Genomic DNA, 26,643 nt, shown 5'->3' on the forward strand with positions numbered 1-26,643 from the left:
TTAACAGATACAGTAGCACATGTATTGCTCATGGTTAGTTAATATTAGTTCATACATTAACTAATGAACCTTATTGTAAAGTGTTACCGTTTTGACAATACAACATGATGTTTGGTAATTATTAAAAATAAAAATTTCTCGCTTGGTTTTCTTGTGTTGTGCATGAATTCAAACACAATGAGAGCACGGAACGATAATGATGATTCAAAGCAATACTGCTATAGGCGCCAAATTTCCCGTGGACCTAACGTTACCATAGCAAATAATTTACAGACAATTACAAATGCATTTTAGCATTTTATTACGTGAGCCTTATATTGTCAATCGCATGCATTAGTGAAAATAGGCCTACTACACATATAAAAGGCGCGCCGTCAAGGTCAAAACATGCACACAAAAAAACTATCAGTAAAACAAAATACTTAACGTACTTACCTCAATATGCGTCCTTAAGTTTGATGGCGAACTTTTGAAGGCTGATATTTCCTTATTAAGCGAGAGACAAAGGACACATTTCATCTTGAATGAATCCTTATTAATACCACGAAAAGAATTCGCTAAGATACGGCCACGGGTGCTCTTGATCCTGTGGCTGATTTTGGACTGTGCTCACAGCTGAATCACGTTCTTCCTCCATTTTCTTCCACTGACTGTTATAATTTCTCTAATTTACAGGTCAAGGTGCTGTGCATTGTGGTAATAGATGTGACATGACATCACTTCCAAAGGACCAATGAACATGTCTGACCAATTTCATGTAATGTGAAAAGATTTTCATAGGCAGAATAAATAACATTTAAATTAAACTGGGCATCAGCGCAATTCAATTGGTTTGGTAATAGCAAGGGAAAATAGAATGAAGTGATCTCCGAAAAATAAGTACTTTTTGACTGTAAATAAAATTGTAAGGAGTAAAAAGTACTTTTTATTCTAAAAAAATGTAATTAAGTAAAAGTATAGATTTTTATTCGTACTCAAGTAAAGTAAAAATCCACAAAATAATACCTAAGTACAGTAATCAAGTAAAATTACTCAAGTACTTTACACCTCTGGTGGCGATGGGCAAGCAAGCGGGGTCTTAGCTGGAAAGGAATTCCATCCACGGACGCAAGCACGTCAGTTGTGTTAATGGGGGCGATTAGGGAGAGATTAGGGAGGGAGATTAGCATGAATGAGCTTCCGTCGCCACATAAGAGTATTGTGCCCACATATGCGCACAACAGCAGTGTTAATGAGAGATTAGCACCATGAGAGTGCAATCCAAAGGACGTGAACATGAGTGTGCAATCCAAAGGGCATTTGAGCCTGAGAGGTGCAATCCAAAGGACATGTGAAAGATCTAAGAGAGAGGCATGAAGAGAGAGACATAGAGTTGGAAATAACAGCTGACATAGGCAGGTAGGATGGAAACATCACAGTCAGTTAAGACTTTACCTGGTTAATAACGTCCTTTCAATGATTGCTCAGTTTGTACCCATCTTCTCTGTTGAAGTTGTGTCTGTGTTTATATATCTGGATGGCTTCATGAACAAATCTCTGAAGGTACAGTGAGGGAAAAAAGTATTTGATCCCCTGCTGATTTTGTACGTTTGCCCACTGACAAAGAAATGATCAGTCTATAATTTTAATGGTAGGTTTATTTGAACAGTGAGAGACAGAATAACAACAACAAAAATCCAGAAAAACGCATGTCAAAAATTGTATAAATTGATTTGCATTTTAATGAGGGAAATAAGTATTTGACCCCTCTGCAAAACATGATTTAGTACTTGGTGGCAAAAACCCTTGTAGGCAATCACAGAGGTCAGACGTTTCTTGTAGTTGGCCACCAGGTTTGCACACATCTCAGGAGGGATTTTGTCCCACTCCTCTTTGCAGATTTTCTCCAAGTCATTAAGGTTTCGAGGCTGACATTTGGAAACTCGCTAGGCCACTCCAGGACCTTAATGTGCTTCTTCTTGAGCCACTCCTTTGTTGCCTTGGCCGTGTGTTTTGGGTCATTGTCATGCTGGAATACCCATCCACGACCCATTTTCAATGCCCTGGCTGAGGGAAGGAGGTTCTCACCCAAGATTTGACGGTACATGGCCCCATCCATCGTCCCTTTGATGTGGTGAAGTTGTCCTGTCCCCTTAGCAGAAAAACACCCCCAAAGCATAATGTTTCCACCTCAATGTTTGACGGTGGGGATGGTGTTCTTGGGGTCATAGGCGCAGCATTCCTCCTCCAAACACGGCGAGTTGAGTTGATGCCAAAGAGCTCCATTTTGGTCTCATCTGACCACAACACTTTCACCCAGTTGTCCTCTGAATCATTCAGATGTTCATTGGCAAACTTCAGACGGGCATGTATATGTGCTTTCTTGAGCAGGGGGACCTTGGGTGCGCTGCAGGATTTCAGTCCTTCACGGCATAGTGTGTTACCAACTGTTTTCTTGGTGACTGGTCCCAGCTGCCTTGAGATCATTGACAAGATCCTCCTGTGTAGTTCTGGGCTGATTCCTCACCGTTCTCATGTTCATTGCAACTCCACGAGGTGAGATCTTGCATGGAGCCCCAGGCCGAGGGAGATTGACAGTTCTTTTGTGTTTCTTCCATTTGCGAATAATCGCACCAACTGTTGTCACCTTCTCACCAAGATGCTTGGCGATGGTCTTGTAGCCCATTCCAGCCTTGTGTAGGTCTAAAATCTTGTCCCTGACATCCTTGGAAAGCTCTTTGGTCTTGGCCATGGTGGAGAGTTTGGAATCTGATTGATTGATTGCTTCTGTGAACAGGTGTCTTTTATACAGGTAACAAGCAGAGATTAGGAGCACTCCCTTTAAGAGTGTGCTCCTAATCTCAGCTCGTTACCTGTATAAAAGACACCTGGGAGCCAGAAATCTTTCTGTTTGAGAGGGGGTCAAATACTTATTATTATCATTAAAATGCTAATCAATTTATAACATTTTTGACATGCCTTTTTCTGGATTTTGTTGTTGTTATTCTGTCTCTCACTGTTCAAATAAACCTACCATTAAAATTATAGACTGATCATTTATTTGTCAGTGGGCAAACGTACAAAATCAGCAGGGGATCAAATACTTTTTTCCCTCACTGTAGCCTGTAGGTTTGCTTGCCCAACGCCACATCTATAACCTTGTTGTAACAGCTCTCTCGCTGGTTCAGCAGTTCCACTGCTGGATTATATGATTTCCGCCTGAGGACGACCGCTTGTGTTGCGATCAAAACGGCGTGATTTATTTGATACATTGTACAAAGTTTGATTTTCTTAGTTTATATTGAACTAAGGGCAAAAAGAAATACCAAGTGTTCATCTGGGTGTATTGTATTTGTGTATTTTGTTAAAATATAAACCCAATCGTTTGTCCGTTAAATGCGTTTACAAGGAAGGCGGACATACACACAGACAGAAAGACAGACAAATTTTTTTTTATAGATAACAATACTAATGTATAAATAACGACTTAAAACAGTACTATGTTTATTGCAGCTTGAGTAATAGTATGTCATGTGTAACCACTCAAACTGTTTAAGATTTCCAATATTGCTTTAACACTTTGCATTCCGCGACCAATATCATCCATAATAGAGGTTTTTTTGGGTTAGATCGTGTCAATATATAAATGTGTCATTAAACCCGCCACCACCCGACAGCCAATTGGCAAGGTTTGCCACCTAAACAGAACATATTCATTACTAGTGTAACGACGACTTGACACACTTCTCTTGAGATGACACTTTATTGAAGACACGTTCGCTTGACACAGGCGGAGACCCCACTGCAACAGCCCCGAGTCTCCCGCGCATCTCCCTTGTATACAGTCCGAGGCCACGCCCCCCTTCCCGAACCTTCTCGCTTACTCTGGACGCTCGCTCCACCAGCAGACTCTACTGTCCTCTTCCATCACCTGACCACGCTCCCTTCTCGATCATTCCCATAGCCACCAGTCCCTTCGTCCTCACAGCTGAAACCCCTGTCATTACCTCCCATGGCCACTAGTCCACTCACACCGCAGGTAGACTCTACTGTCATTAAACTAGTACAGCACACTGTGCGCGTGGCTAGAGGCACACTGTGCTGTACTATCTTCTTGGTTCTTTCGGTAAAGTCACGTAGAAGGGAAATAATAAAATAATAAAAAATTCAACATAATAAAATACAATTCTTCACCTGAGGACGGCTGCTTGCGTTATGTTATTATTTCCCCTCTACGTGACTTTACCAAAAGAACCAAGAAGATTAATCCCTGCAGTCACGAAAGCTTTAAATTGAAATGTGCTGTACTAGTTTACAACTAGCATCAGGCGCACAGCCAGATTTGTGGAGAAATCCTCCTGTTTTTGTTCCTTAAATAGAGGGATAGATGTGGTGCCATAACTAAGTGAGCCCTTCACGTGCGAAGGAGGGGGGGGGGATTCATGGATGCATATAAATTACAATGGGTTTCCATTTTCGGTTGGGTTATTCATATGGTAACGTACATTATGATTGCATTAAAATAGCAGTACCTGTTATTGTCTGCGTACAGGTAATCTTTCATTGAAGTATGATGACTTGTGTAGTGAGTTCAACTAAGCAACACTATTTATTTCAGTAACTCAACATAACATAAGACAACCTACACTTGGGTGTTGAATGCTCATCTAGCCATGCTACGGCAGAACTAGACACGATTCGCTATCCCGGCCCAGACCACATGCTGGGTCCCGGACCGCGTGGCTAGAGGCTTCTTTTACCCGACGTGGATCTTCATCACCAGCAACACGACGAACCCCGAGCCCCTCACGGGGCCCCGTTATATCCCCCTGGGCTGGGGCTGGCTCCGCCCCTCGCCTCGTCCACCTTCTAGATCTCTCGAGCTCTTTCCCGAATGCTCCCGAGAGCTCCTCTATACCACGTGACCGCCCAGCAGCCCCCGTCCACCGGTGGCTTCCCTCCAATATCATTCGGTCACGTGTCGGCAGGTCAACCAGCGTATCATGCCCCAGCGTAAACCTGGCTGGCTGACGCTCCCTCTCGCTCCCTCACCGGGAGCCCGCACCGCACACTGTACGTGGTGCCTCCGCGCTGACCAGCGCTCACCCAAGCCCCGCTAGGGCTGGTACTACGCCCAGTAAGCGGTCTACACATAATGCCAACACATTCTTCGCCGTGGCTTCGTAAGCCCGGCACTACACAGTGACATACACAGTCACTACACTTGTATAGACATGCATTTAAGCAATGTATTATTTCATGATTCGGTTCCAAACCGCACTAAGTTTGTAGCTATCCCATACGGTTCAAATTTTTTTTTCTCTCAATTTCGATAGATTCTCTAATTAGTCTTGGCCAGTGGTAACTAGTTTTGCATTGATTGCACGTTTGCATAAATAACGCATTTGAAATGCATTAACATTTCATAATTAAGTTGTGGAATTGTTTCCTCTGGCAGTAAGGTGTAATAATAATTATGAAAAAGAAACATGCTAACCTAATGAGCGTCAATATAACTTTGTGCAGTTGTGGTTGTTTAATGAAGTAAATGTATGCATGGACAATTGATACTGTTGTGCTGTAATAAAATTATTTGTAACACGCACATATCGTGCAACAGCTAACAAATCGCTATTTAACTGTCCACTTGGAGGTGTGGAGCATAAGCTCACGGTTCCTTCTGTGCCAAGTGTGGCGCCTTCAGCTGACTCCTGAAGCAAGAGGGCGTTTGAAGGCTTTGTACGTGAAGCTGGAGAGAGTTACATATAACGGGAGCAGCCACAGACAAACACCGCTCATCAGCAGACCTTGGGATGTGCTCCATAGAACATGGTGGTTCTCTGTAAAAGCTTAGTAATTTATAATCACGGTGTTCGTAATGAATGTCATAGCTGTGAGCATAGAATGATGCATTGACACCCCCCCCCCCCCCCCCCCCAGGGAGAGTCATGGCCTGTAAACTCCTTGGCATTTGCGGTGCTTGGTCACCTGCACGGATGACCTTAGGTGACATGAGTTCAGACAGCAGTGCAATCGATAGGTACAAGATTTATAACAATTCCTGAAGTGCAAACCTACACTGGTTCAGGTAGTACGTACTCAAGTGTGTCTCCTGAGGGCTTCAGCAGAAGGAAGGAATTGGTGGTCAGGTGTGGTGTCATCTGGTATTGGCCAGCGTTGAGCTCTGTTAGGCATTACTTGTCAATGTGCTTTATTATCATGTGCAATTAGACAACATTGTCCCAAAAAGTTTTACGACCAAACTTGATATAACCTGTTTCTGCCATTGTTACAGTAATAAAAACCACATGCCCCAAACAAATCGCTGTACGATAGGTTTCATACTTCGGTTGTAGTTAAGCCATTTTAATGGGCATAGCCTTGTGAATGTACAAGACAAGTAGATTTTTGAGTTATGCTGAGAAGGAAATGTGTGAAATTGTTGTTAGTTTAATAGTTGATCATGATTCAGTCATCATAACCAAAACGCTTGTGGATATGAGAATGTACACAATGTATCAAGTCACTTGTTGTGTGTATGTGTGTGTCTCGCAGGGATCCTACTGGGCGATCGACCAGAATCCTTCGGATGAAAATTCATCAACCAGACCCAAAAAGCGGCCACGGTCAAATGACAGGGTAAAGGATCTGTGCGTGCATGCGCGCACATCGTCTCGCCAGTTAAGCATACTAAAGGGCGCCTTACATATAACGGATTTCGTTACATTGAATGATATTAAATGTTTGTACATTTTACAGTAATATAAAGTACCTCCGATTTAGCATGGTTGGCTACTTATGGTGCGACAGAAGTTCAACATACATAAAGGTATTTTCATCTAAGGTCCTGCTACTTTGATATGTAGGGGCATGCTGGCTTGGATCTGTAAAAAGTAAAACCGCTGTGCTCACATGACTATAGCTATGATTAGGTAAATGGAGACCATTTCAGCCAGGAGAGGTTTTCTTTCTGTTGGCACCTGAGTTGATTTTCCCAGAGAAACCCGTATGATGCGAGAACACACCTTGCTGATCTCATCAAGGAGCATAAACCATCACGCAAACTCCGGTCATCCTCGGAGCAGCTTTTGGCTAACCATTGAACAAAGACAGTCACTGCATTACGCGCTTCCAGATGCGCTTTTGCAGCTGTCTGGAACCCTCTTCCTTCTGATGTTAAGAAGCCACTGGAGCTATGGACTTTTAAATCTAAATTGAAAACGAATTTTTCTCTAGAACTACTTTTTGTGTTTAGTTTGTCCTTCCCCCGCATCTCTGATTAGCATGTTTGGCTATGTCCGGTGCGAAATAAGTTCTACATACACACACACACCCTTAAAGGTTTCCCCTATAGGTCACACTGGCTACCGGTGATCAGCGTGCATACGTGATGCACTCGACTCATAAGAGTGCACGATAACAAGTGTTCAGACGTACCTGCATGTTTTTGTGTTTACTTCAGCCAAATTTAATTCAAAGAACAACTCGCTATTATATTGTAGATATACACAGATTGTGTGTTCCAGGCTGTTCAAGATAAGTTTGGAGCTTTGTTGGTGAGAAAAAAAAGTGATTTAACTTTCAATGCATCTCTGCAGTGCTCGGACATCATTGTGGTTTGGCTGCAGTATGCAAACGCAGCATATCTGCAGCTACATTACTCTCTCAGATACCTGGAAATGTAAAGTGAGTCTGGCAGTTATTGCCCAACACTGGATCATGGCTGCGAGTTTAATCTTCAGGGTGAAGTACAGTAAAATATCAATATTTCCCCCTCGTGAAGGATTATATATTTTCGGCTACAGTCAGAAGGCTATAAACGCTATCATAGATTCATCTCGTAGTTTTTCCCTTTCAATTGCGTTGAACTGCACTGATATGAAATACACATTGCATCATTAAATAAGCCATAGAGATAGCAATTTCACTCCAGGTGTGCCAATAAATGCATTATAATGCTTCTGCTGCAATTGCGGTACTGGCGTGATATACTTTAAAGTTCCTTTGCAGCAGAAATCCACGTTGCCCCCCTTCTACTCTCTCCCATAGGTTCCTCTGACATCCCCCAACCAGGAGGCAGATGCGCAGCAGGCGGGCGGAGCGCAGACCAACCCGCAGCTTTACACCATGCCTAGCCCCCAGGCACAGATGCCCTACAGCAGCCCCAACACAACTGGCGGCGGTGGCAGCAGCAGCAGTAGCAGTGGCGGCACGCATGGACAGTTCAAGATCGCCAAGACGCAGACCAGCACGCAGAGCCAGTTCACCATCACGAGCGCGCAGCCGAACTCGCAGATGCCGTACAGCATGCAGAGCACACAGGCCAGTGCATCCTCCAGTCCCTTCAGTGTGGCCAAGGCCCAGGGCAACTCGCAGCAGCAGCAGCACCAATTTGCTGTGTCTGGTACTCAGAAGAGCCCCCAGGGGCAGGACTCGCAGTCGAGCACCCCTCCCCACTACGGCATGGCCAGTGCGCAGCAGGCGCATGCGCAGAGCACGCCGCCGTACGTGCTGCCGGATTCGCCACCACGCAGCACCAAGAAGCCCAAGATGTACGTGCCGGCGAGCGGAGCGCAGGGACAATTTTCGGTGGCCGACTCGCCGACCAGCAGCCAGAGCGGCTACAGTATCCCGAACACACAGGCGGCGGCCGAGGGCACGTACAGCGTTCCGAGCGTGCAGTCGGACGCGCTGAGTGCGCAACCTTACAAGATGGCAGAGGCGGCGCCCTACGGCATGCCCAACTCACACGGGCAGACGGCCGCGCGGGGCATGTACGACATGCCAGGCGCACGTGGCCGCTACGGGATGGGCAGGACGCACGCGGCGCACGCCAGCGCGGTGCAGCCTTACGCTATTCCGCACTCGCAGGCCACGCCGCAGAACCAATTTGGAGTTGGTGGAGCGCAAGCTGGTGGACACGGCAATCAAGCCTATGGCTTGGGGCCATCCCAGCCCGGTGGCAGCACACGGGTAAGACCAGCCACATCTGACTCGGCTTATTTCTACAACATCGTAGATTTGTTACCATTAATAGCCTGGGGGGTGGGAGGGCAGTTGCTAATGCGCCAATTATACTTTAATATTTAATTTCTATATTCTTTTCCATTGAGGATTTTACGTAGTGTCAAGGTTAGGTTTAGGCAGTGTAATAAAGTGAATGATTAAGCGTTCTTTGAAATTGATGCACAATTAAATTGATTTATATTTAACCTTGATGCAGCACAGAATCCAGTTTGCCAAGAACCCAGTCAACCTAAGGTTGTAGTTGACATTTCTTAACTCTTTATGCTCTTGTAATAACAAGTGATCCATAGTTTTGGGAATTAAGTTGCTCAAGTGAATTCCTGACAATTTTCATTTCAGAATTTGGTGAAAATCCAGTGATACCTACTCTGTTGTATGTGCGATATCGATATATAAGTAGTCTTTAGATTATTGAGCTTATTTCTACTTAACAAGCTTAGCTCCACTTCAAAAATGTTGGTTCAACATCTGAAGTTGAAACTCAGTATCGCTTGCCAGGCCTAGCCTTCTTGGAACCTCCTGCACAATTGATGTTTGTTGGTTCACGTTGAGTGTTAATGTTCTTCGGACTGAGTGTTTACCAAGATAAGCCACCTCATATTTCTAAAACTTTTACAAATTTTGGTAATTTGTTGCAATTTACACATTCAGAGTGCCTGATAACGATTTTCTAAAAGATGAGGTTTAGACTATTGTCTTATTTGCGGTGTTACCATGCTTTACAGTCTGTGTTGGTGTTTTGTGTGTAAGCGCATGTAAGAGTGTATATATTCAGCCTCGCTAGAAGAGAAGAAAAATGCATTGTAATATAGATTACAAAGGTGTAAATCTAGAATAATATAAAACCTGAATTAGCAAGTGTAATAAAGTCGGTGTTATTTTCAAATGTATTTACAAAATGTGTCAATGGAGAGAACTCTTCAAATAACTTACATTGCGCCTTAGTTTTACAATGGGCTTCAGATTTTCCACAAATTCAAAGCACACTGACTATTCCGTTTCTTTTTAACTACGTATGTGGGTATGTGGGTATACTTGGGCTGTTTTTATATATAGTATAAATTGATTATCTTTCATTTAATTTTATTTTTATTTTCTTGTTTTATTTAATTTAAATTTATGAATGATGCCCTGACTGGTGAGCATTTAAAATTTCGTTGTACTGGTGACAATGACAATAAACGATCTATCTATCTATCTATTTTAAATATTTTGGTCATGCTGACCAAGAACCCCAACGGATTCACGAGCTGCCTATCTCAGAGCTCCTCCGTAATGAAAGCCTTGAGGAATCTCCGTGCTCACATGAGCAACGAGGTGGCGTTGCTTATCACCACTGTCTGTCCTGAGCCAGTGGTGGAAATTTTATATTGTTATCACATCTCCTGTCTCTGCACAAGACGAGCACCAGTTTGCTTCCCAAAACTGGTGTTTATTTTATTAACTCTGTGGAGATCTGATGGGTTGAGTTATCCGACCTGAATTGAGCTCGCAAACTACCCAGTATTATGTTGTTCCATACTAAGTGTTCGTCACAGTGTAGTAATTTTCATTCTTTACAATGTACATTTTCTGATGTGCCAATAGCTTGTGGTTTAACTTAAAATGTTTTTCTATATTTTAAACACAGATGTACCAATCCTCGGGCACCAAAATGGGATACGGAGAGCAGCCTGGCGGCTCCTACGGGCAGTACCCGACAACGGTATGCGGCGGGCACGTGAAACGGCGCCGTAGGTGCAAGCAGCGGCGTATGAGTTGCGATGATGTGCTTTATCATTGAACGGGGAAGCTGGCGGAAGCACCACCTCTTCCTTCTGTTACCTTTGTAATTTGAAAAGAAATCAAAATCCTATGAGATTGTGCCGAGAAACTGCTTGACACAGCTCGCCCTGTGATTTCACAGGCGCTCTTGATGAGCAAATCTGACCATAAAAGCAGCTGTCTGAAGCTTGATTGGCTGTCCAGATGTTGCCGTTATGAGTGAATATGGCCAGAGGGTTTGGGTATGCCAGTGTGGTGGTGCTGAGCGACGCAAATAGCACGGAGGCTCCTGCTATGTGCCATTTACGTATTGCATTGTGTTGTCACATCCCCTGTCCACGCATTGTCTGCTTTTTTCAGATGTCTGACTATTGGATTTATTTGACCACTTCTGAGAATTGATTGTGAGATGACAGGGTTATAAGTGCTCACGAGTGCATAGCTGCAGTACTCTGCTCTTATTATTTGGTTCTTTCGGTTAAGTCACGCTAATTAATGGTCACCAGTAGTGCTGTGGCTGTTAATATTCACGCAGCTCTTTGCTCTGTTCTTTTACGGCTAAAGATGCGACAGAAGGAATACCTGTGTAATTCTTGCGGTGAACCATTTATATATAATGATTCATCGTCCCACGACTCAAGGAATTGTTATTATTCTGCTTCACGATTTATTTTAGGAACTGATCATTTTTTTCCATTTTATTACGTGGAAGTAAGTGGCAGCAGAGCTCCCATAAACCAATCACGTAGAACATGCATGAATTAGATGTAATCAAATCTCATTCACGGTCCGACGCTTGCATCGTGGACATATCTATTTTAATCGATGAATCATTCCATGCTCTGTTTTTATACTTTTTTTTTCCCTCCATGACATGTGAGAGCATTGCCGTGAACCCCATGTAATAGACACCTTGGCTGGACAAGTGCTCAAAGCGCGTGGTTTGCTCACCCTTTGCTTGTGTGTGGGGGCTGCGAGTAGGCATTTGGCACGCACGCGCCCAGCGCTCCAGGACACGCGCACAACCCCGGCACGCCCACGCACACCACCCCGACGCCGGCGGAGCCCTTCGACTCGCAGCTTGGCGGTGCCGATGGCAGCCGGGAGCCATCGGAGCCAGTGGGGCGTGACGGCGGGCCCGATGACAAGCTGCACTTTAACATGCAGGGCAACGCCGACGATCTCAGCCAGTCCTTCCGTAGCCTCTACCGCAATGTTTTTCAGGGTGCGTGCACGGGGGGGGGAGCCTGCCGGCATCGCGTACCTGTGTTTAGCGCGAGCCGGGCGTTGTGCGAGATATACGCGTACGTGCTGGGCATTGTCATTTAAAAGATGGATGATGGAGAGATGGGGCTTAAACAGGAGGTGGAATAATGTGGGAAAAAGTTTAGGAGTGTATAAGTTGCCAACAAATCCGAAACTCATTTACTTGTGAGGCATGTCGAAAAATGTAACAGCGAGTGATATTGCTCAAATAATGTATTATACTCTTTGGTTCTTTCGGTAAAGTCACGTAGGATACAAACTGAGCAATCATTGGAAGGACGTTATTAACCAAGTAAAGTCTTAACCGACTGTGATGTTTCCATCCTACCTGCCTATGTCAGCTGTTATTTCAAACTCTTTGAGTACATCACCAGGCTAAATATCTGTGAGGCAGCCCAGGCACGAGGGATCCTCACCACCTCCGCCGGCTGGGACCGTCTCACATTGACATGCTAATCTTTCACACTTACGTACAAATTCCTTCTCTAGCTCCACCCACTTACCCTTGGGTTGAGCCCACCAAAATCTTATATAAACTCTTGTTGCAGCAGCTCTTTCTCCTATGTCAACAGTTCTCCTGCTGTATCTGTTCCACCTGATGACGGTCGCTTGTGTTGCGATCCAAACATTGTGATTTATTTTATTTTATATCTACGTGACTTTACCGAAAGAACCAAAGAGTATGGATTCCTGCAGTCACAAAAGCTTCAAATCAAAATAATACATCGTTGAATTTTGTTATGTGCAGGAGATTAATTAATGAATTATAATGCAATTGTGAGGCAAAATTAAGGATTTTTGGTTGCTTCTAAGAACCTTTTTTTTGGCAGCTAGATGGTTTACATTACCGTGTAATGTGAAGTCTTTTATTCTTTACCAGAAAATCATTCACTCAGTCCTATTTATGCAGTGCACTGGAGGCTGCCAGTGCTTCAGGTCTTTTATAAGGCTCTGTTACAGAAACCTTGTCTTGGCTCACAGCTCCTCTATAATAAATAGTGGGAAACGAATATCGTAATACCCTGATTTACTTCTCCCCCTTTTACCACTACCTGATTTGCGTCGCCTCAACGCACACTTACGTGGCTGACAGCATCGTCTCGTGTCTGTCGCCTCGGCCTTCGCCTTCACCTACCCCGAAAATGTATTTGATTTACGTCGTTTTGAAATTGGTCGCACCTTTCAAGACCGCAACGCCGACATAAACCAGGGTATTACTGTAAGAACTTGTCAGGTTACATCAACTAATATGGATATGGTATACATTAGCTTATTATTGCACCTCCGATTGGCACGATTGGCTACGTACGGTGCGAAAGAAGTTAAACATACATACATACATAGCAGCTGTGCAAGCTCAGTAACCCCCTCTCTTTTCTCCGAAAAGTAAACTCGCCATTGCCTGTGTTGTGTGCTAGCTAAATGTTTTTGTGCATCAAAGTCTTAGTTATGTCTGTTATTTGGGTTCCTATCTCCGTTTCTTGGGGTTTTCCAAAGGTTTTTCATTCAGGTGTCTTCACTGATTGGTGTGAACTGTTTGGGCTAGACATTTATGTTAACTTGAAAACGCAAGAGATTGCAATCTGTTCAAGGTGTACAATATGGTACCACAACTTGTAAAGGTTGAATTCCTGTCATTGGGACCAAAGAGCGATGCTTGTTTCTGATTCACCTGTGGCTGTTTCACTCGCTCCCGTTGCGTGTCGCACAGGGATGATAAACCCAGCGGCACAAGGCGGCGTTGGCGATGGGGCAGGCAGTGCGCCATCGGCCGAGCACTTGGGCCACGCCACCCACCAGGCCGTGACGCACCCCACGCCACGCCTCTCCCACCAGGGAGCCACCGGCTGCCCGTATGGGACCAACGCGGGTCACGCCGCACAGGGCGTTGGCAACGGAGGCCCACGTGAGTAGCTGGCTGGCTGCACATGCTTTGGGAGATCATCCATTTGAATATATGTGTACACTTTACTTTTTTTGTCATTCCACTGCTGGATGAGGGTCTCTCCATGCCACATTGTGGGGATTAGTGACCATACTTTGACACAATGATCAGTGCAAGTCAATGAAGGCGGGGAGCAGGGAGCATAGACGTTGCGAGCGTTTACAATGCAACTGTAGATTTTTCTATACCCCCCTCTACTAATATAACATAATCAAACAAATCAAATCAAACTTTACTTATATAGCACAATTTGTGCAAAGAAAAATTAAAAGCAACCGACACAATTTCAACAACAATAACAATGATACATAAAAAAAGATGTACTGTAATGAACTAAGAGTATAGAAAGCATAATAAGCACACAATCGGGGAAAAGCCCTGCAGTAGCCTACACCTGTGTTATGCGTAATGGTTAGCCATCATATCCAGCTTCTAGCCTGCTTAACTTCTGAGATCTGATGAGATTGGGCATATTCCAGGTTATAGTTACATAGGCCACTTAAATACAGTATATTATGATGTGAACGCTGTGTGTGTTCATGATGTTCTCAGATCCGTAAATGTTGCTGTACTTGGGTTGACAGTACCGAGTCCCGGGCTCTGGTCTAACCTGGACCTGCTGAAGGAGAGCTGTCGACGAGCCTCCAGCTTCAATTGGGCCGAAGTGGACATGTCCCAGTATCAAGGTGAGTTGTACGCAGTAACTCTGCAGCACCACCACCCCTTTACCTTACACACAAGGTGGTGTTGTTACGTGTTCATAAACCAGTCATGTACGTGGCTACATTTTTATCAGTGCAGCTCTGACTTAATCAGGTTAGTGGTATGGCTTGCTCGTAGGAGGGCACACATCCTTAGTCCCCCCCTGCCCTTTGCCCCAGTTGGCTTCCACTTAATGTGAGGTCACTCATTTTCCCATGTTCGCTGGAGCTCCCCCTCCCTAGGGTCATCCTCTTGCTGACACCTTATAAACTCAAGACCTTAATATGCTTCTACATTTTTGATTTAATGTGAACAGAGTTATTATCCATAATATAGTTTTTTTTGGGTTAGATCGTGTAAATATAAATGTGTCGTTAAACCCGCCACCACCCGACACAGCCAATTAGTTTGTCACGTAAACTGAACGTGGCAATTCGTTACTCGTACAGCACACCGGTGTGTTGGAGAGCAAATCCACAACATTTACAATCGGAGTACAACGTTTCGCGAGTAATTACAACTAGCATCATCTGTCGCACAGCAAGATTTGTGGAGAAATCCTCTTGTTTTTGTTCCGTAAATAGAGGGATATATGTAATGTCACTTGTGATCCCTTCACGTGATAAGGGGGGGGGGATTCATGAATGCATATTAATCCATTACCAGTTGGGTTATTCATACGGTAATAAACGCACATATGCATGCACATTGTTGCAATAAAATAGCAGTACCTGTTACTGTCTGCCGACAGATAATCCCCATTGACTTATGGTGGTGACCTGTATTGGCATGCATTTCAACAATGTATTTTGATTTGAAGCTTTCGTGACTGCAGGAATCTATACTCTGTGTTGCGCCCGAAACGTCGTGATTTATTTTTATTTTATACCTACGTGACTTTACTGAAAGAACCAAAGAGTAATGTATTATTTGATGATTTGCTTCCAAGCAGCACTAAGCCAGTAGCTATCCGAACGGTTAAAATGATTTTTATTTCTCTCAATTTCGATAGATTATCTAATGTTCTGTTTGTTCGTGATAAACCTTACTAATTGGCTATGCCGGGTGGTGGCAGGTTTAACGACACATTTATATTTACGCGATCTAACCCAAAAAAAACTATTATGGATGATATTGGTCACGAAAGCCAAAGTGTTAAACAAAGTATTATTAGTTCTATTGTTTTTTGTTATTTCACGTATGTCCACAGTCTTATCGCATGTGAAAAATATTTCAAGTCTTCACTAAAAATGCTTATTATAAATGTGTAAAATCTTATCACGTAACTGTTATCCTGCTATATCTTCTTCACTATAATTAGGCTCCCACTTCCAATTTGCCATCCCTCCCGAATTACACATCTTCATATGCAAATTACTCTTTGTGCTTTATACATATAAATGGTAATGTACATACACAGATACCCTTTGTTCTTTCGGGGGTATCTTTGTATCTAAAGTGCTGGGCAGCGCAACACCCACCCACAGGTGTCGGTGTCATGAAGACTGGTGAACGTGCACCATTTAGGTTTTTATGGGGCCTGCCCCCTGTAATTAGTATTATTTCTCTTTGGCTCAGCATGAATGATGGGCTAGTAAGTATAGAGGGGTTAAGAGGCATCCTTTTTGAAGTTGTACTAATGCATCCCACCGCATGTATGTATGTAAAGGTTACGGTAACACACGGTGTGCTCATTTTAAAAACAATAATGTTGTGCCTCTTGCCTTCAAGGATGCTTTTATATTCCCTTCTTAAGGACTACAGATGGTATGTAACTGAAGAGGCATTTTAACGTCCAGTGCTGCTCACTAAACTTCGTGCGGGATAGTATTTTTCAAAAGAATTAGTATTTGTGACCTGACATACATGACTATTTGGCATGACTATTTTGATGAACGCGTGAGCAGTACCCGTTTTATCAGCCTCTAATATCTTGTTCATGTCGAAGGTACAACAGGTCGTCCAAATCGGCAATCACTTTGTCTTTCTACCATTGCGTTCTCTCAAGTGCAAATTGTTTTTAGCTTGGGCGTCTCTGCTTCGATGGGTCGTGCTCATGTGTCCAACCACCCGCAGAGTTGCTGGAGAGCATGCGGCGGGCAGACATGAACAACTGGTGCCTGGACACAAGCCAACTGGCCGACCTGTGCTCCTCCCTGGGACACTTCTTCTCCCAGACTGGGCTCTTCCAGCCAGTTGGCCGAGACCAGCTGCCAAGTGCCCCTTCACGTATGTCGCTTTCTTTCTTGTCCTTATTTTATGCAAAAGCGTAATGTATTTCTATCATTATTCATTTGACTCTCTGAAAAATATCAACTGATTACTTCAAAAACTAACCGCCAAAAAACAGAATGCCTTTGCAGTTGATTAACAAAGAGAAGGTGAAGAAAACTGATTACATCATGGGACATTGGAATGGAATGAAGCACATTGGCACAAGATTGTGGCAACCGCTGAGAAGCGATATGATAATTATGTGAATTAAAAACCTGGTTGACAGTACTTGCTCTACTTTTGTACGGAGGAATATTGCAGAAACGAATATTCATTGCTTACCTTTGACAGTCTGCCATAATAGCGAAACTCAGCAGTCGCAACATTTTGTAATAGGTGACGTTTTGGATAATGACCATTCTTCATATTACACAACTTTTTTTGAATACAACATTTCATATAGAGCCTTTGCCCCATATATAACAGCCATTCCAGGCTCTTTGCATGTTCAGAAAAGAGTTCAGCTCACGAGCACCCTGACCTGGACCGAGTGACTCTTCTCGTTATTTTTGTTGGGTTGTGTACCCCATCCCTTTTTAAAGATGCCCACAAACAAAACACATCAGTTGCACTCGCAGCAATTCGTTTGCTACAGATAGAGAATTTGAACAACAGCATCTGCAAGTAACAAAGAAAGTTGGCATTCTCTTACTAGCAGGAGTCCCCGGAACTTCGGCGGGGAAAAGGATGGCAAATATTTACCTTTTGTCTCGCCCCCTGTCGTCCACTTCACCCGTGACGTCATCAACCACTCCCCTCACCACCCCAGCATCACGTCAACCTCCCTCCTCACCAACGGACCTCAATCTAGTGACGTCATCACCCCTCTGCGCCAACTTGCCAGTGTCGTATGAGGTCATCACTCTCTCATCACTGCCTTCTGTCCCGTGACGTCATCACATCCCCCCTCCTCCCTCACAACATCATCCCAATCTTGTATGACGTCGGTACTCCTCCAACAGCCCAGTGTCTCTTGAAATCAACAGCCCCTCCACTTACACCTCAGGCCAATCAACTCCTCCCTTCCACCTCAGCAGTGGCTAAACTGGTCCCCCCCCACTGTGCTTTGCAGACAGACAAAAATACTCTGCATATATTATCAGAGTATTTTTAGTTTTTTGCATTCTGACCACAAGTATTGTGGTTAATGCAGACATGATTCCTTATAAAAGGTTTTAAGTTTGGTGTTTTAATATCTGAATACCTGTTTTGTTGCCAGAAAAAAGGGGAAAACCTATTCTCATATTTTGGTACTGGCAAAGGAGGTCCCAAAATGTATTTTGTACTTTAGTTTTTCAATGCGCACACTTTAATTTGAGTTCTATCTTTTTAACCTTTTTTTTTCACTGTGATATACTGAATATGTTGCGCCTTTCACCCTCTCAGGTGCAATGTATGGAACACCTGGAAACATGGTGGGGGCCTCGGGCTATCCACACCTCACTGCGCCAAGCAACGCAAACGCTCACCCAGGTGCCAGTGCCTTGCACCACACCACACTATTGCCAGCGAGCTCCACGCAATTAAAGTAACTGCTTTATTTGGAAGCGTAAATTATAAACGGAGCCACGATTGCACACAGTTGCCTTGTTCTCCATGCATTGTGAATATCTAAATGTTCGTGAGGTGGTTGTATTTATATATTTTGACTGAAAACTTTCGTGACTGCAGGAATTAATGCTATGGTTCTTTCGGTAAAGTCACGTAGTTAGAAAAAATAATAACAATAAAATAATAATAAAAAGTGAATAAAAAATAATAAAAATATTATGACGTTTCGATGGCAACACAAGCGGTCGTCATCAGGAACCTGGAGGTTAGCATCTGAGGGCAAGCTGTTTATAAAGGTTTAGAGATGGGCGGGGCAGCTAATGTTAATGTAGGAGAAGGCTCCGACACTGGCAGTAGGCCTACACCAATCAAAGCATTGCACCTCACGCCACACACCCACACTGCTGACAATGGAGGTGGACAAGAAAATGCAAATTGAAACTGTGTTTTCTTTGTTCAACTCCACCAAAACTGTGTTTTCTTGTCCACCTGCTATCTTGCAATCCTCGGGGTGAGCAGCTCTCAATGTCCTGATAGTGCGTTGTTTTAGTGCTGTTCGCCTTTTGGCGTCCTCTGGTCTAACACTGTTTGAGACTCGGCTCAAAAGAAAGGTGTCTCTGGTGTGGACCAATCAGTTTCAAAGACAATGCATATACTGTCAGAGTATGTTTTTTGTTTGTATTTTCACCACACGTATATGTGGTTAATGCAGACATCATTCCTTGTAAAAGGTTTCAGTTTGGTGTTTTAAAATCTTAACACCTGTTTTGTTGCCAGAAAAAAGGGGAAAACCTATTCTTATATTTTTATACTGGCAAAGGAGGTCCCATGGTATAATAAAACATAAATAAACATGACATACCTTTTAATTTTAACGATGGTGATGACAATGAGATGGGGGAAGAGGTGGTTAGAAGTAGAGATATAGCCCACAGAAACAACACTCTCACCTTGATCATTCGTTGCATGCTTCGGGTCCATGCTTAAGGGAAAAATGAATGTGGTTGCGATGCGACACGATCTATGCGCTCCGAATACGACAGTTCAATATGTACAACAAAACAGACGGGCAGCTGATTGGCTACGCAGCATCACAGGTGGCGCTGTAGTGTAGAGGAGCACCATGGCCCCACGAAATTTGTAAGAATTACGTCACACAATTCAATCATGTCATGCTGTAATGCAATGATGTCATACCTATGTCACGTGACTTCCTTAACACCAGGCTTTGGTTGGTAAATTGGTATACAAATAATGAACCATGTTTACGTGAAACCGCGGTTGGCAATCTGCAGATGGCCATTAATTTCCGTATACATATTCCTTTTTAAGGCAGTGTTGTTGACTAATTTGAACGTTTTCTCGCAAGTTAGTTGGAGAGCAGTGACACGTCCACGTTCTCTATTCAGAAAGCCTGTATACTTATCTTTATTTAGTATTCATAATTGTGAACGCCTGCAGTCATTTCTTGCAAAAATTACCTTTTACGCATAATTAAAAATGATAGTAATTTGAATGAAGTGGAACTCTTGGAGTTGACCAGGAAATATGTCTATTCAAGCCTGCTGCCTTGCACTGCTATACTTTAACGTGTAACCATTTGACAGTGGTGGATTGTACATGGCAACAGATATACAGTCGTCAAAGTAGTCTAATAATGTCATTACAAATGCATATGTACAGGCGTATGCTATATAAACGTGATAGTGAAATATGTTATGCCCTATATAATTTTTAGTTCTTTAGTACAGTACCAATGGAACCTGTTTCCGCATGCAAACTGATTATGTACACAACCAAAAGCGTTTAGATGTTTTGTTCCCGTTATACAGTGAATGAGGATGTTCTTATGTTGGGAAGAAACATAATTGGTTGATACTTTATGCATGCAATTGTATGTACGGTGTTGCGTGCTGTTTATAAGCACACACGTTACGTAATGTTTATACCGTACTGTTTGTGTGTGTGTGTGTCTGCCATGTAGGCCAACCCCCGCCCTTGTACCACCTACCACTGCCACAGCGACGCATCAGCCAAGAGGAGATAGAGAACGACTTTGACTGGGATTCCATTGTGTGAGGCCTGCGTGGCGAGCGGGATGGGCTAAGTGGATGAGTACCGCTCCACACAAGCAAACTTGAAAACTGTAAACTCTACACTTTTCTGAGAAGGTGGATAGGAATTTTAGTTGAAAATCCTACCTACATGGTAAATGTACCAACTAAAAAAAAAACAGAAATGTCTTAAATATGGAAGTAAGTTTTACACACTGGGGCACAAATGACATTAAGGTTGTGGGAAAAGAAATACATTTGGGATGGGTTCTTTTTGCACATTAAATATGGGAAACTGCGGAAATGAAAATGTTTTTATTCTTCAAAGATACGTTTATAAACGTATCCTAAAAACAAGTATTACAAACACCTGGTCCAAAGGGATGTCTGTAATAAAGTTTAAAATTACGTCCCCTGAGCGTGCCAATAAGAAAGATACAGTAATATAAACGAAATATGTGATAGTAATATAAAATCTATTAATTTCTATATATGAACATAGTTGAATATATATGTGGATGCATAAAAATAAAGCGTTGGGCAACGCGAGGGGGGAATGTGAGCGGCACGTCGACACCACAGTTTCGGCACTTTTCCACCTCCTCCTCCGCTGCCACCGCCACCAGACGACCCATAATTGCGTTCTGGAGGGTTTTTGTCCACAGACAATCATTTTAAATGTTTTATAGACGCGAGGTTAAATGTGCACAAAGTGTAGTAGGTTGGTTGGAAGAGAAAATCAAGGATACAGTTTAAAGTGGGCCCTGTTTTTTGTAGACGATGCACAATGCAGGTGCTGCTGCCACACTCGTCAATTAATTTTTTCCGTTTTTTTGGAAAACGAGCTTGGGGGCTCTACATTATTTTTCAAAACAAACTGCCATGCTTCTTCTTGGGAGCAGAAAACTTGTGCAAATACATATTTTAAATGGTAAAAAAATATATATTTAGAGGGTTGAAAAGATGTGTGGCTTTGGCGTGGGTTGGGAGCGAGCTGGGGGCATCGTTGTACCCCGCACGGTGCTACAAGGGCCGCGCGGCCTCACGGCATGTGTGACTATCGAACGTTTCATACCGTTTTGATAAAAGACTTGATATTGATGTACTATCAATTGAATTATTTCCACATTATTGGAATCGATATTTTTTTACCCATTTGGCCAAATTCGGATTGTCAATTTGATCATGTACATACCCAAAAATATAATGCTTAAAAGCATAATGTGAACTTTTAACCCCCTCGTAACATCTGCTTTGAGGCTTTTGTAGTTTTTCTTTGCCTTAGATTTGAAAAATTCTTGTGAATGATTTACGTTTTCTTTTATTAAAACAGATGCCAGCGATAGACCTCAGTCTAAGCAGATTTCGTTGCTGGGGTGAATGCTTTGTTTAACGTACAGTGAAATTATTGATATCGCATCGATATTGTGGTACATCGCTTGATATCGTATCGATATAGTGCGGAGCGCAGGAATGAGATCTCACATCCGTGGTGGTGGTGGTGGTGGCATGTCGGCTCACGGGTGGAGTGATGGCAGGGCTGGAATGTTGTGTGGGATGGGGTTTTTACAGTTTGGAATGGGTGGGGAGTAGAGGTGTAGCTGTAATCGGGGAAGGGATGGGCGGGCCATGAGGGAGTGCAGTACTTTGATGCCGCCTTCCCTTTGCCGGCCCTGTGAGCCCGTCTACCTTGTCCACCCCAGGGGCGGCGTGGCATGGTGGTGGACACACCGAGGAGCCCCACGGTGCCATGGGCCCTATGGCTCTCCCTGGGCCAGCAGCTGCCCGCCCAGCTATGTGCTGCTGGCAACGCGGTTCGCGTGACAGTGCGAGCACACGATGATGAGTCTGTGCTTTTGTATTACTGATGTAAGTGGTCTGTGTGGTCATGACGTGATGATGCTAGCCATGCGGTAGCGTAACGCAATGTCAATTATGTAAACCTTTTAGAATTTTTTTTTAACGGTCATTTTTACGTACGTTGCCCACAATGCTTTGCATTGTATGCTAATGAGCTGGCTATTTTCCTCGTTGATTGGCTGAAAGATTGCTGTGTGTTTGTGGCGTGATGTGTTAATTATCGTGCAAATTAAAGCAACAATTACTGCCTTAATTGCTTAATTTGCATAAAACACTATAGGCACTTTGCTTTGTACTTACCGCCAGTCAAAACGTATCTTATTGGTCAGCACTTAACCTTTTTACAGTAAAACCGTTTATGATTGGTTAGGAAGGCGGCATCTACTCTAAAATATTGGGATGTAATGGAAATGAGGCTTAATAGTTTAATATTTCTTATAAAATCATTAAATCACAAATTAATGTAGGTCGGCATGAAAATGTTTACATTTTAGCACCTGTAAGGCGACTGGGTTCTGTGCCATTTGAGATGAACGTTGGCGACTTATGGAGGCACCATCCAAGTAGCCTTACACATGTCACAGCCCAAATCCCTTTTGTAAATTTTCTCTTCAGTTTGTAACGCTTAATGCAATATAATGAATTAATATACAATTAATAAATTGCATGTAAGTTCTTATTTATTTTTTGTTAATTTTCATATTTCAATGAGACCATGGTTTTACTGTAAAATAGATTTTGACCAATCACAAACGGTTTTACTAGATATATAAAACATCCTTATGTGTATATATTCAACTTACAGTTTTTTGTGTGTACATATATTTATACATATGTGTTTAAGCTTTAAGTGTCATATACTATCATAATAAAAAATAAGAATTATAAGAAAAAAAATTAATTATCGTTCGGCTTGTTAGCGCTTTGAGAATGGCGCCATTGGGTTGATTTTTTTGTAAATTTTTACGGAATTTATTGTCGTGACAGTCACTGACACAGCGGTGACCCTTGGAAGTATGTAGTGTAACGGTGCGTGGTGCTTAGAGCTTCTGTGTGGTGTCTGTGGCCTACAACCCAAACGCTCCCGCTCTGCCTTGTGTACACAGCTGTGCAACTTCACCGCAAATACTATTTACATGCAAATCTAAATCCCGAGGTATCGTACACACAGTACACATAGTTGTAATGTATATGTGATTGTGTGTATATGTATATACAGTGTGTGTGTGTGTCTACATATTTAGTACAAACACGTGCGTATTTATGTAATGCACACACACAAACACTTGGTAGGCCATAAGGTAACAGCAGAATAAGTATAATGTATGTCGGGTTGAAACCCAACCCCGTCTGGTGTCTGACACCAGCTGTTGCTCGATATAGTCCTGTCCCCGGTTCTTTAACTTTTGTTTATATCGTATGTATTTTAACAGCTTTCCATGTCAGACTTGTGTGGTATAGCGGCTTGATACTGTTGAAGCAATAAACGGTGTTTGTAAGGACGTCGGTGTACCAAGCCATGGATTGCTCGGAAGTACGGTGTGATGTTTGCTGCCATTGCCCTGTGGCATTCTGAACACGTGTCCAGCTTGGTGTAATTTCCACCCACGTTCACAACTCTTGTGAAATTCTTCATCAAGCACATCTCAAAACATATGTTGAGCATAGAGGCACTCGACCACAGGTCACGTGAACGTGATACATAAACCACATTGCTCGGTGCAAATTGTACTTTGGTGTGATTTGCCTCATAAATAAGCCTGCCATTTACACGTGCCGTTCATGGCAATGCTGTCCATCGTAGCACTTAGCTATTATCACGTAGGAAAAGGTTCAGATTCAGTTTCAAAAGCCAAGATCAATCCACTACTGGATGAAGATCTCCCACATCACCGTCCCTCACGGTTTCACCGTTGGATGAGTGAATCTCATTGCTCCAGCTTTGGTGGACATCCGCTCGTGCACGTTTCCTCGTGTTTGTCTGCCACACCATGACTCGTTCATATGCTATCCTGGCCAAGCCCATTATTTTTGGTTGTTGATATAACCCTAATTTGATGTTTTTCTTTGATCCATGCGTTCCACTTCTGTCTCGGTATAATTAGTGCATGCATTTTTCGACGTTTTGTATTTTCGGTTTTCTATTTTCTTTACCTCTTACGTCTTTCCATTCTCCATCCCTCTCTTTCACCTATCGGTCTCTTCCACCTCGTTCTTAACGCTATCTTATCCACACCCCTCCATTTTCCCCTCCTTTTTCTGTCACCCTGTGTAATGTATGGTTCGGTGTTAAAGCCCGAGTTCTCAGTCTGGAACACTTCCGATATTCGGAAGCCACTGGAGCTTTTACATCTAGATTGAAAACTCATTTCTTGAGAACTGCTTTTTGTGTTTTGTTGGTTGTCCTTCCCCCGCATATCCGATTAACACAGTTGGCTATATACGGTGCGAAAGAAGTTCAACATAGAGCCAGATTAAGGTTACATTAGGATTCTTCGCTTCATTGAAAGTACTAAGATTAGACGAATGGGTTGAAAATAACATTGCAGCTGGAGAGCGAGAATAAGCCTGCTTTAGGCTAATTAGGGTCCCTGGTTAATGACAGGCTGAGCCAGACGAAGCCCCCTCGTTTAGGATGTCTTGTTGCAAAAGGTGACACGTTCTTAATACGTACGTGACCACTTTTATGCTCCGCATTTGTAAAAAAAAGTCTTATCCTATGAATTAAAGGTGATACAGGCTTCAGAGCTCTGCGGTGGGCAGTAAATGGTAGTGCAGCGAAATACGTTGTTGTACTCAACTTCTATGCTGCAACACGTGCTCCCCGCCTTCGCTGCAGGCATGATGAAACACGTTCCTTCGGAGTGGGCAGGGAGGAACTTGGTTGGACAGCGCATTCGTGCACGACAGACAAATAATCCCTGGTGGGCAGTGTGGAACCTATTGTGTAAGTGTAGTGTATCGTGTCCTGTATAGTGTAGTGTGTAGGTTAAACGTTGAGTTTTATAAGGGCACCACGGGGTGACCAGCCCCTCCCCACCCAGCCCCTCACCCTCCCCCCACCCAGCCCCACCCTCCCTTCCCCATATCCACGACAGACAGACAAATAATCCCTGGTGGGCAGTGTGGAACCTGTTCCTACCTGTAATATGCATTGTCATATAATACTCCGTAAAGTATTTTTTTATTGGAGGGTCGGGTTAATTTATATGCTTCATGTTAACCTAGAAATGCATTAACTTGTTTTATCTTTTACAAGGACTATATTTGCTTTTTTGGACAAACGGAATCACCTTAAGGCTGGGAATGTTGAAAGAAACACGAGGCAAAACGATCCGCTTTTTTCGTTTCAAGGCTTCCATTTTATAAATGGAGCCACCCTCCCCCAGTTCCATTTTGTGAATGAAACATCGCCCGTCTCCTCATTGGCCCGAGTCGCGGCGGTGCCCCCCCCTCCCCACTACAAACCCCAACCCACCGCTCTCATTGGTCGGTGAAACCCCGCGAGCTCGATTAATTAAATAATTGCATTCGGCGCCCCCGAGCCAATGGGAGGGCTGCTGGTGGGGCGGGGCCGTGGTATGCACGACAGACAAATAATCCCTGGTGGGCAGTGTGGAATCTGTTGTTCCTACCTGTAGTATATCCCACGATAGATACGGCGTGGAGTCTATTATCCAGCAGTGGATACATTATCATTACATCGTGTAAAATTGGTTCACTAAATATATAATTCTCATTCTACCGATAGTAAAAGAAACTCAACGTGTCAAAAACACAGCCTTATAAAGTGAATGTTAAAATTAGCGACGGTACGGGCAATGTCGCATCTACATTTAATATAAATAGGCCAGTGGATAATAGTCGGAGGCTTTTTTTTAACCATGGGACCTGCAAAGATGTTTAAAATGTTTCCTTCGTGAACAGTTTTCATCCTAAGAATAGTAGCGAAATCGAAAAGTAACGAACCCTTCAATTGTCAAAAATGTAGCATTACAAAATAAACTTCGCATTAAAAATATGATAAACTGTAACCCATCGTACAATTCGGTATGTTTTAGAGGCAAAACCCACTAAAATGTAGCAACTTAGCTGGGCGTACACGGCGGGACTCGAGATGAAATGACTCTTAAAACGTGCGACTAAATTCAACATCTGAGACATTGCAATTGTAATAAACCACTTCCACGACGACTCTGGACTGGTGTCTTTTATTTAACA

At 43.3% G+C, this 26,643-nt stretch overlaps 1 protein-coding gene across 1 annotated transcript in view; it reads left to right on the forward strand.

The window, feature by feature from the left end:
* The window catches only part of FOXJ3 (forkhead box J3), a 50,412-nt gene extending 23,796 nt beyond the window's left edge, over positions 1-26,616 (forward strand). The window contains exons 5-13 of the mRNA XM_078858647.1: positions 6,535-6,618; positions 8,029-8,952; positions 10,637-10,711; positions 11,752-11,995; positions 13,748-13,942; positions 14,566-14,667; positions 16,760-16,912; positions 18,344-18,430; positions 20,493-26,616. Coding sequence (XP_078714773.1) covers positions 6,535-6,618; positions 8,029-8,952; positions 10,637-10,711; positions 11,752-11,995; positions 13,748-13,942; positions 14,566-14,667; positions 16,760-16,912; positions 18,344-18,430; positions 20,493-20,587 — 1,959 coding nt within the window. The 3' untranslated portion in view covers positions 20,588-26,616. The remainder of the gene's footprint in view (positions 1-6,534; positions 6,619-8,028; positions 8,953-10,636; positions 10,712-11,751; positions 11,996-13,747; positions 13,943-14,565; positions 14,668-16,759; positions 16,913-18,343; positions 18,431-20,492) is intronic.
* The last annotated feature ends 27 nt before the right edge of the window (positions 26,617-26,643 follow it).

Source organism: Lampetra fluviatilis, chromosome 1 (genome assembly GCF_964198595.1).
Source record: "Lampetra fluviatilis chromosome 1, kcLamFluv1.1, whole genome shotgun sequence".
Lineage (NCBI taxonomy): Eukaryota > Metazoa > Chordata > Hyperoartia > Petromyzontiformes > Petromyzontidae > Lampetra > Lampetra fluviatilis.